Source organism: Coregonus clupeaformis, unplaced genomic scaffold (genome assembly GCF_020615455.1).
Source record: "Coregonus clupeaformis isolate EN_2021a unplaced genomic scaffold, ASM2061545v1 scaf1867, whole genome shotgun sequence".
Classification (NCBI taxonomy): Eukaryota; Metazoa; Chordata; class Actinopteri; order Salmoniformes; family Salmonidae; genus Coregonus; species Coregonus clupeaformis.
The window spans coordinates 18,327-28,945 of NW_025535321.1; the positions used below are offsets into that span (position 1 = coordinate 18,327).

The window sequence follows — 10,619 nt, forward strand, 5'->3', positions numbered from 1 at the left end:
TGCAGGCAGCATTCTGGCACTGTGCACCCGCTCTGTGAAAGTAGCATCAACAGGACTCCAAGCCGTATCAGACTTGTCTATAGCACCACGCCCTATGACAATGTACTTTCCTATCACATTGAGTATGCTGTGCATGGCAGCGATAACCTTAGAGTGTTGTGAGAGTTGTGTGTTGAAGAGGGCGACAGGTCGTACGGATGATAGACATAAGCCCGTCACCATTGTAGGTACAATGGGAAACCCTGTCAGGCTGCCCGGGTACTTGGACAGTCCCACTCAGTCTTTCTATAAAGACAATAAAGCCGTCCAAGGTAGTGAACACTGTGATGTCACGAGAGGCTGTGTCCTGGAGGGACGTTACATCCCCCTGAGGTGGCTGCAAACCCAGACAGCTATGGCTCCATCTGCTGGTATGGTCGGGAACTCCAACCCTCTGTGGCCAATCTTCCCACGCAGCTGAAACCAATCAGGGGCTGATGGGCTGGAGTTGTTTGGAAGGGAAGAGACACGGTCTGGAGGGTGGGCTCGGGGAAGAAGAGAATTGTGTTATAATTTCGTTAGTTGCCGAAGACCTTTAATAAAAATCCTTGTTTTGGTTGAACCTGGACTCCTTGCACTACTTGGGCAACCCCGCTGGAAGCGGTAGCCTCTCGTGGCATCACAACACATATACGAGCTGACCAATACCCCAGTGGGATACCAAGTTAGCATTCGCGTCCTCACCTGTACTGATGAAGGCGAGTACAGGATAGGACACGAAACCTTCTATTTGAGCGCAAAGGCCGACACATGCGGTATGTTCTACTATACTGCCAGAGTGGACGGTAAAGGCTGCGTTCATTGGCCCTCTTGATGGTGTCATTACAATATCTATGTTGTATATAGAACCCCAGGATAACAACATGTGGAGTCTACGCCAAGTGTGGAATGACACTATGAGCAGAAAGATAAGCCCAGGGCATTGCTGTTTCATGGTCAACAACACGTTTGGCGGATACGGCGATAGGGAATACCGTTACTTCATGTATCAGCGACATGGGCAAGCTGACAGCTCGTGTACAAGTGTCCAGCTTGCTGCCTCGCCTCGCCGTTGTGCCACCATAGCGGAGAAAACGACCTCCGGAATCCCAACGATGGAGATGCCAGCTCTCAAGGAGGTTGAGGACATGAAAACATCGGTGAAAATGCTCGATGTGAGCGAAAGTGCGTTGTGCTTTGTGTTTGCCTACTTCTTCGGTTGGGTTCTGTGTATAATGACCTGTATACTGGCAGTACTGTAATAGTAGTTGCATGCAGCTCACTATGTGTGTCTCCTGCAGACCTACGGGACGTGAAGAGGATGATAGACGACTTTGAAAGATCCTGGAAGTCTGCAGGGACATCTGGGACATCTGAGGGGTCTACTCTACAAACCCGCAGTATCCTGACCCCGCTTTACATGTCAATGTCAATGGTGATATTCACAATAACCTACATGTAACCAAGTACATTTGAGGCTGTAGCCTGTCCTGCACCTGTTCTGTCCTGTCCTGTCCTGTCCTGTCCTGAATGCAAGCGCAACACTGTATTCAGTGATAACATTATATAACATTATATGTCCACATCCAGATCATGTTGGCATTGTGAATGTACTTGTGAATGTACTACCGAATGGACCAGGCCAGGGTTGTAGGGTGCTATATACACTTTTTATTGACAGACGTACAGATAGGTTTAACTTTGTATTGTATGCCTACACAATTATATATCACAAGTATATACAGTGGGGAAAAAAGTATTTAGTCAGCCACCAATTGTGCAAGTTCTCCCACTTAAAAAGATGAGAGAGGCCTGTAATTTTCATCATAGGTACACGTCAACTATGACAGACAAATTGAGAAAAAAGAAATCCAGAAAATCACATTGTAGGATTTTTAATGAATTTATTTGCAAATTATGGTGGAAAATAAGTATTTGGTCACCTACAAACAAGCAAGATTTCTGGCTCTCACAGACCTGTAACTTATTCTTTAAGAGGCTCCTCTGTCCTCCACTCGTTACCCTGTATTAATGGCACCTGTTTGAACTTGTTATCAGTATAAAAGACACCTGTCCACAACCTCAAACAGTCACACTCCAAACTCCACTATGGCCAAGACCAAAGAGGCTGTCAAAGGACACCAGAAACAAAATTGTAGACCTGCACCAGGCTGGGAAGACTGAATCTGCAATAGGTAAGCAGCTTGGTTTGAAGAAATCAACTGTGGGAGCAATTATTAGGGAAATGGAAGACATACAAGACCACTGATAATCTCCCTCGATCTGGGGGCTCCACGCAAGATCTCACCCTGTGGGGTCAAAATGATCACAAGAACGGTGAGCAAAAATCCCAGAACCACACGGGGGGACCTAGTGAATGACCTGCAGAGAGCTGGGACCAAAGTAACAAAGCCTACCATCAGTAACACACTACGCCGCCAGGGACTCAAATCCTGCAGTGCGAGACTTGTCCCCCTGCTTAAGCCAGTACATGTCCAGGCCCGTCTGAAGTTTGCTAGAGTGCATTTGGATGATCCAGAAGAGGATTGGGAGAATGTCAGATGAAACCAAAATAGAACTTTTTGGTAAAAACTCAACTCGTCGTGTTTGGAGTACAAAGAATGCTGAGTTGCATCCAAAGAACACCATACCTACTGTGAAGCATGGGGTGGAAACATCATGCTTTGGGGCTGTTTTCTGCAAAGGGACCAGGACGACTGATCCGTGTAAAGGAAAGAATGAATGGAGCCATGTATCGTGAGATTTTGAGTGAAAACCTCCTTCCATCAGCAAGGGCATTGAAGATGAAACGTGGCTGGGTCTTTCAGCATGACAATGATCCCAAACACACCGCCCGGGCAACGAAGGAGTGGCTTCGTAAGAAGCATTTCAAGGTCCTGGAGTGGCCTAGCCAGTCTCCAGATCTCAACCCCCATAGAAAATCTTTGGAGGGAGTTGAAAGTCCGTGTTGCCCAGCGACAGCCCCAAAACATCACTGCTCTAGAGGAGATCTGCATGGAGGAATGGGCAAAATACCAGCAACAGTGTGTGAAAACCTTGTGAAGACTTACAGGAAACGTTTGACCTGTGTCATTGCCAACAAAGGGTATATAACAAAGTATTGAGAAACTTTTGTTATTGACCAAATACTTATTTTCCACCATAATTTGCAAATAAATTCATTAAAAATCCTACAATGTGATTTTCTGGATTTTTTTCCTGATTTTGTCAATCATAGTTGACGTGTACCTATGATGAAAATGACAGGCCTCTCTCATCTTTTTTAAGTGGGAGAACTTGCACAATTGGTGGCTGACTAAATACTTTTTTTCCCCCTGATTATATGTCCACATCCAGATCATGTTGGCATTGTGAATGTACTTGTGAATGTACTACCGAATGGACCAGGCCAGGGTTGTAGGGTGCTATATACACTTTTTATTGACAGACGTACAGATAGGTTTAACTTTGTATTGTATGCCTACACAATTATATATCACAAGTATATATCTATGAATCATGAAATGTAGTACACAATAAAAGTACACAGAGCAAGCAGTCCTGGTGTTGGTCTTTGTCTTTGCTTAGTCTCTCACACTTCCTTTGACACGTCCATTCTCCGATTCTCCTCAATCTGGCCTCTGACCATACCTTTGTCTTCCTCGGTCATATGAGCAACCTTGCTCCATTCTGTGTCCTGCAGCAGCTCGTGAGCCATAAGTCTCTCAGTGTCACGGAAAGCCAGCAATCTGAAGACGATCCGTTTCACTAGTTCACACTCCATAACCTGGGGCAATAAGGTGACAGGATCCCATGGTGTGATCGGTGCACGTGGATGGTCTTTGGGACATAGAGTCCTTAAAATGATCTGGTGTGTGGACACCTTTTCTCTGCGATTTGCACGCTCTAGGAATACCACCTTACCTTCCATAGCTTCCGCTATCATCACCCCTAGGCTCCACATGTCTATGGCACAGGTGTACTCTGCACAGTCACCTTTAACAAACAATTCCGGGGCCCTGTAGGGCTCCGTGACCACAGTTGGACTCATCCATTTCGAGGATTGTCTAGAGAGGCCCATGTCCGCCACTTTGACAGTGAGATCTTCTGTCAGCAGCACGTTGGAAGGAGTCAGGTCCCGGTGCACTATATTCAGTCCGTGCATGTAAGACAAAGCAGTAGCCACCTGGACCGAAAAGTGAGCCACAAAACTCAACGGGATCAACTGCAGAGACCGGCCTTGCTTGTACACTTTCCAACCTTGTCCGTTGTGAATCACGTCACTCACCGTGTAGGGCACATAGGGCATGAGCATGGCTATCTTCCCATTGTCTAAGAAGCAATCGTGCATATGGATCACATAGGGGTGACCCCTTAGTGCAGCGAGACAGGAGAGTTCTCTCACGGTTGAATCATCTACGCCGCGAGTGTGATATTTCAAGGCAAAGGCTTTTCCAGTTCTCAGACACTTGACTTTGTACACGGTCCCGTAGGCTCCTCTGCCAATAACGTAGTCTTTCAGGTAATTCTCCATTCTGCTGCTAGGTTTAAAGCTTCTGTGGTAGTTGTGGTCAGGTGGCTGAATATATGAACGGTTGAGAGGGTGAGGTGTGTATATATGTGGATGGTTATATATATATATATACATATATATACCATGGCCAATTCTCCATGTCCAACTCATCCGACCAGCCGGTGTTGATAGGTCAGGGAGACAATCACACTCTGTGTGGCTTGTGGCTCCTGTCACTGGGCAGCTCCAGGGTGTGCGTCCCTTTGCTACACCATCCAACCATGGTTTCAGCACCCACTCATGGCTCATGAAACACAGGGTATATAGACCTTAAGAAAACCAACCAGTACCAAGAAATGTTGGCTGTGGACTTGTAGTGGCTGTAACCAGTTCTATCTCTCCTCTAACCCAAAGGGTGATATTATATTCGCTTGCACAGATGGCACAGAGCTCACCCCCGACGTACCTATACTTCCAGATAGATGGGACCTTCTCTACACAGCATGGCGTTGAATCCATAAAGCCTCTGTTACAACACTCGTCTTTCGACACGGAACCAGGCGACAAGGGTCTGATAGACCTTACGAAGAGCGTGAACAGATACCTGGTCTGCGCTGTAAGACATACAATCAATGCTATTCCATTTACATACATATACACAAGGGCATTACAGTGAGTGTATGTATCACATTGACCTATGTTTGCGGTTGTTCCATTCCCAAATTTCAGATACCGCAGACCAACGGACCTGGTACATTCAGCGTGAGCGGATATATGAACGTAAGAGATCGAACCGAGTCGAGGTTCGGGAGCATAGCCTGTCCAGGTCTGGCAATTGCAACAGAAGATGAAATATGTGTCTCTAGCGAAATATGGAAGGCTCAGGATGAGATGGGAATGGCCATACTGGACTATTTTGGGCCCCTCTCCTTATGTACCCAGGTTGCCATGTTGAACATATAAGAAGAGATCACGTTGGATATTATATACAGTATATGTGTTCCAAGTGATTGTGATTGTAAGACAACAAAATAAAGTGTTTAAAAACGCTATGTCCTATGTTCTTGCACATTTATCCAGCCATGGGCTGGGCTGGTAACTGTAGCCTCTTTGGATAATGGTTCAGGGATATGGGGTCTTGTGTATAAAAGTAGCTGAGTCTGGGTGTGTAGCCAGTCATATTCTACCTCTGTACCAACAAACAACAAGGCAAGGCTAGGGGCAAGGCTAGGGGCAAGCCGATTGGGCTCTGTCTATACACGATCCACGGAAATCTTACAAGCGAGCACTGAGACCAAGTATGTCTCATTGGAGATTGAACAGAGGAGAAAGGTCTCCGGGTCCATCTCCATGGCAGGGTCCGTACGCGGGAAGGACACAGAAGTCTTGCTCCACCAAGTGGCGTTTGATGATACAGTCGTACAGCCGGTCTGACCTGGAGACGTTGGCCATGAGGCTGAATAACCTCACCTGTGATTACGTGCATGTCTGGATGTGCCCGCCGGCGAAGGGTCCTTACCCGAGCATTTTATGTGAATGTCATAGTGCGATTGTAGAGACGTGCCACTCTCCGCACACTACACTCCGTGGCTACTTCGAGACTAAGAACCCTATGACGATCCAGGATGTACAGAACCTCATCGAGGTCCCGTGTACCTTGTACCCGATGTCGCAGGAGGACCAACATACCAAAAGAGGCGTCCTGTTCTGCAGGGGCAAACACATATTCAGTGAGAGTAATGGGTTGAGATATGTCCACATACACCCCGATGGAGCCACTGTCGTCAGCTGCTTGCAGAAGGACTGTCGTCGAATAAAAATCAGGTGTGACCACTGGGGGGGTCCGAATCTACCGCTGGAGCCCAGGCCAGAGTTGGATTTTTTCTATGACATGTACCGGTCTTTATAAAATCAACCACTTACTCTTCCGTTGCTGAAGGGTCAAACAGGCTTGATCGTCAGGTGTTAAATGCTTTCTTGTTGTGCTTTGGGTGATATACTACTTGTGGTATACGCCTTGTGATGTGATGTGATATACTGCTTTCTTTACTCATAAATTCATAAATTGCTATTTGGGGTTGGCATGGTGGCAGCACGGCACTGATTGTCTACTTTTGACAACAAATAAAACACTTGGCACACAATATGTATGTACTCTGTGTCCCTGTCCTGTGTCCCTGGTTCCGCGTTTGGTACTGTATTGTACCTGTACACATCACATCCTATCACAATCAACCGGCAGCCAACCTGGGTGGCAATGTTATAGACACCCACATGATGGCGGCAGCATACTGAGTAACAGTACTGATACATGTATACAATACGGGGTACACACAACAGGAAGAGCACAACAGGAATAGGCCTTGTATATCAATATATAGACTTTATTTATTTGTACCCAGAGTATGATATACTCCCTACAGGGAAGTGTAGGGAAGTGTACAGATCATATTGAGGATAAGAGACAGACATATTGGTGCCGACATAAACAACATTCCTGTGTGTAGTGTGTTGGACACCTATAGCTTGGTTCGTTGTCAAATACAACAGTCCAGCAGCCTGTCACATTCTCCATCTAACAACAATAAGGACTGTTGTATTAGGCTCTCTGTGTTGGTAAAGCCATCTGTGTTTTCAAAGAGGTTCATCGATAGGTCGTCAAAGTGAAAGCGCAAGTGAAAGCGCTCAGCTTCCATGTCCATAGTGTCCATACACTGCACTTTGCTTTTGTAAGAGTCGTAACAGTAGCTAGTGGTATGGCTGGACTCCACTGCGGGGAATTGAGGGGAGTCTGTCTGGATGACTATGATGGCATCAGATGTTGGATCATCACTGTCAATCCACAAGAACTCTGGTGGTGAGTCGCTGTGGACAACCTGTACTTCAGCTTCCATGTCCATAGTGTCCATACACTGCACTTTGCTTTTGTAAGAGTCGTAACAGTAGCTAGTGGTATGGCTGGACTCCACTGTGAGGAAATGAGGGGAGTCTGTCTGGATGACTATGATGGCATCAGATGTTGAATCATCACTGTCAATCCACAAGTCCTCTGGTGGTGAGTCGCTGTGGACAACCTGTACTTCAGCTTCCATGTCCATAGTGTCCATACACTGCACTTTGCTTTTGTAAGAGTCGTAACAGTAGCTAGTGGTATGGCTGGACTCCACTGCGAGGAATTGAGGGGAGTCTGTCTGGATGACTATGATGGCATCAGATGTTGAATCATCACTGTCAATCCACAAGTCCTCTGGTGGTGAGTCGCTGTGGACAACCTGTACTTCAGCTTCCATGTCCATAGTGTCCATACACTGCACTTTGCTTTTGTAACAGTCGTAACAGTAGCTAGTGGTATGGCTGGACTCCACTGCGAGGAATTGAGGGGAGTCTGTCTGGATGACTATGATGGCATCAGATGTTGAATCATCACTGTCAATCCACAAGTCCTCTGGTGGTGAGTTACTGTGGACAACCTGTACTTCAGGCGGGTCACCCCAGATGTTATCCAGAGCATGTATCCAGTAGAGCACAGAAGAATCAGACTGTGGCCATTTAGCGGTTGCGTAACATCCTATGGCCTCGGTTTGGGGTTGTTTTGTCAAAGCACCAAGTGTACTCAGGACACTGAAGATGTCATACATCCTGCGAAGTTGAATTTTGAATTTGTCAGCCAATTGCCGTATGTCGAACACCCCTGGGTTAGTGCGCACATGCCGGTAAATAATCCCCATGGTACTTTTCATGCTGGCATTGTTAAATTTCGGCATCTGATACCATTGTGTCATGGGTGTGTACTGCTTGCCATTTCTTCTGAGAAGCCCAATACCTTCCAGCAAGCAAAGGACGTCATATAGCCTGCGATTGCCTCTGTTGTTTAAATTCAGTGTCAACTGTGCAGAGTTGAAGGTGAACGTCGGCGAATCCCGCATCAACTGTAGCATCAATGTAGTGATGGTGGCCAGATGTATGCAATTGCAGTCAGGTGAACTATGCATGGCTGTTGCTTTGACACAGGCTAAACGGACAGATCTCCGTGTGTCCATGTCTACTAGGTTGTTCAGTAGAGAGCTTCTGTATGTTTGTGGTTCCACTCTGGGAACACAATGCCTTTTAAATCTACTCTGGGAGTGTGTGAGTGTCTAAGGGGTGTGCACTTGCCCATTAGTCTAACCCCCAGCCAAGGCTATAGTATCCACTGTAGGTTGAAATGTTTCCCCCAAGGCTATAGTATCCACTGTAGGTTGAAATGTTTCCCCCAAGGCTATAGTATCCACTCTAGGTTGAAATGTTTCCCCCAAGGCTATAGTATCCACTCTAGGTTGAAATGTTTCCCCCAAGGCTATAGTATCCACTCTAGGTTGAAATGTTTCCCCCAACGCTATAGTATCCACTCTAGGTTGAATTGTCCGCCCACATGGCTCATTATCCGCTAATACCTGAAGCATCCGTGTACGGTTATAATATAGAGGATATAAGCCCCTGCCTGAACAGAGACAAATTAAGGTTGGTGGTTTGTTCAATCATTTATAACGCGTGTTGCTTTACTACACATCCTTATCTTGTGTACCTTAAGCACAGTTATATATCAATACTGTTACCCAAGTATGCTGCCATCACGTGGTGGTACAGAGCTGGTACATAGCACGGCCACCCTGACTCTGACAGTCATTATTAGACACTCATTCTTAGACACAACACGAACACATATGTGTTTGGTATGGTTTAATCACGTATAATCATTTATAATTAATCAATGTCCATACTGATTGTACTGTAACAAATAAAGTGTATACGTTGATACGCAGCCTCATTTGTATACTTTGACCCCATGCATAATACATGCCCTCGTGTGGTGGTACATATACTATATATTGAGACAAGTACAAACACATGTTGGTTCGTGGTTGGTTCATTACGAGTCCACTTCCATATTCCAAACTCACAGTCACCACGTAAAGGATGGGAACCGAATATTGCAAAAGTAATAAAACACAGGTCTCTGGAATATCACACATGTTTTCCCATGATCAACAATGTCTTCAGCATTGCCACAATCCCAGCTCCTGCAGCAACGGTCATGAGTATGTCACTCAATGTCGAGTCACATTTGGAGGACTCCGGTTCTGATACGCCAAAGAACTCCACGAAGCCCTCCTGGAAAAAGAATTGAAACTCAGATTTCAACATTACAACATATTAGATCGGAATAACGTCTCTCAGTCAGGCATTAGGCAGCCTTCAGTTAACTTACCCATGAGTTGTGTTTCACCAGCCAGTCCCTCTGGTCAGTCAGCAGGTAAGCTGAGATCTCATCTCCCACTCGCTCCACACAGTCCTCTCTACCCTTCTCCGTCCAGTACTGACACACCGCACACCCAAAGGCTGCCAGGCTTGCAACACGGCCCCAGTTGACGGTCCCGTCGTCGAAGAGGCTAGTAGCTATTACACCGATGAACTTCACATCATCCCCTCTGTCATCCAATGAAAGTCTGTTGATCATACCTTGGAATGTCCAGAACCATGTTACAATTGGTAGCGAACCTGTGTACCTAACGTTAGCTCTAGGTATCATACACTAGGTATCATATACAAGCAATACATACCATTGTATGAACATCTGTGTCTCTCCAATACCTGACCCACAACCCTTTTCATTGTTGACAGAGCTTTGCTTTCGTGCTGGCTTTGTTTCCAAACTCCCGTACATTCTCCTAGGAGACATTTCATGAGGTGCATGGTCTCGGTGTCCAGCAGATCAACTCCAGGTTCACCGAACGATGCTCTGTGTGCTCTGTTGCTGCCCTGGTTAGCAACATCACCGGTGTGCTGCTGCTGATGTTGCACCTTATTCATTTTGAGAATTATCGAAGCCTGGTAGCCTGTGGTTAAGTATTTCTTCACCAACCAGTCAGGATGAACAGTTTTGAAATTAGCAGGGGAGATAGATAGTCACCCAAGCTCTGTCACTGAGAGAGTGAGACTTAGTGAGACATAGATGACAGGGTCTAGGACAACCCTTGCCAAATTCCCTTTCATACTGTAATCTACATGCTTATAGAGTAAGTAGCCAAAGACACACCATCACACCACT

General features: G+C 46.1%; 2 protein-coding genes across 2 annotated transcripts; both read right to left on the reverse strand.

The window, feature by feature from the left end:
- Nucleotides 1-3,610: 3,610 nt before the first annotated feature.
- LOC123487900 (cyclin-dependent kinase 2-like) lies at nucleotides 3,611-4,552 on the reverse strand. Its single transcript, XM_045218872.1, has one exon. The coding sequence runs from the start codon at nucleotides 4,550-4,552 to the stop codon at nucleotides 3,611-3,613; it is 942 nt and encodes a 313-aa protein (XP_045074807.1).
- A 4,983-nt stretch (nucleotides 4,553-9,535) lies between these two features.
- Nucleotides 9,536-10,381, reverse strand: LOC121574674 (induced myeloid leukemia cell differentiation protein Mcl-1 homolog). The gene is made up of 3 exons (XM_041887212.2): nucleotides 10,132-10,381; nucleotides 9,780-10,030; nucleotides 9,536-9,682 (listed from the first exon to the last, which is right to left on the reverse strand). Exons 1-3 carry the CDS (start codon nucleotides 10,379-10,381, stop codon nucleotides 9,536-9,538), a joined length of 648 nt encoding a protein of 215 aa, XP_041743146.1.
- Between the last annotated feature and the right edge of the window lie 238 nt (nucleotides 10,382-10,619).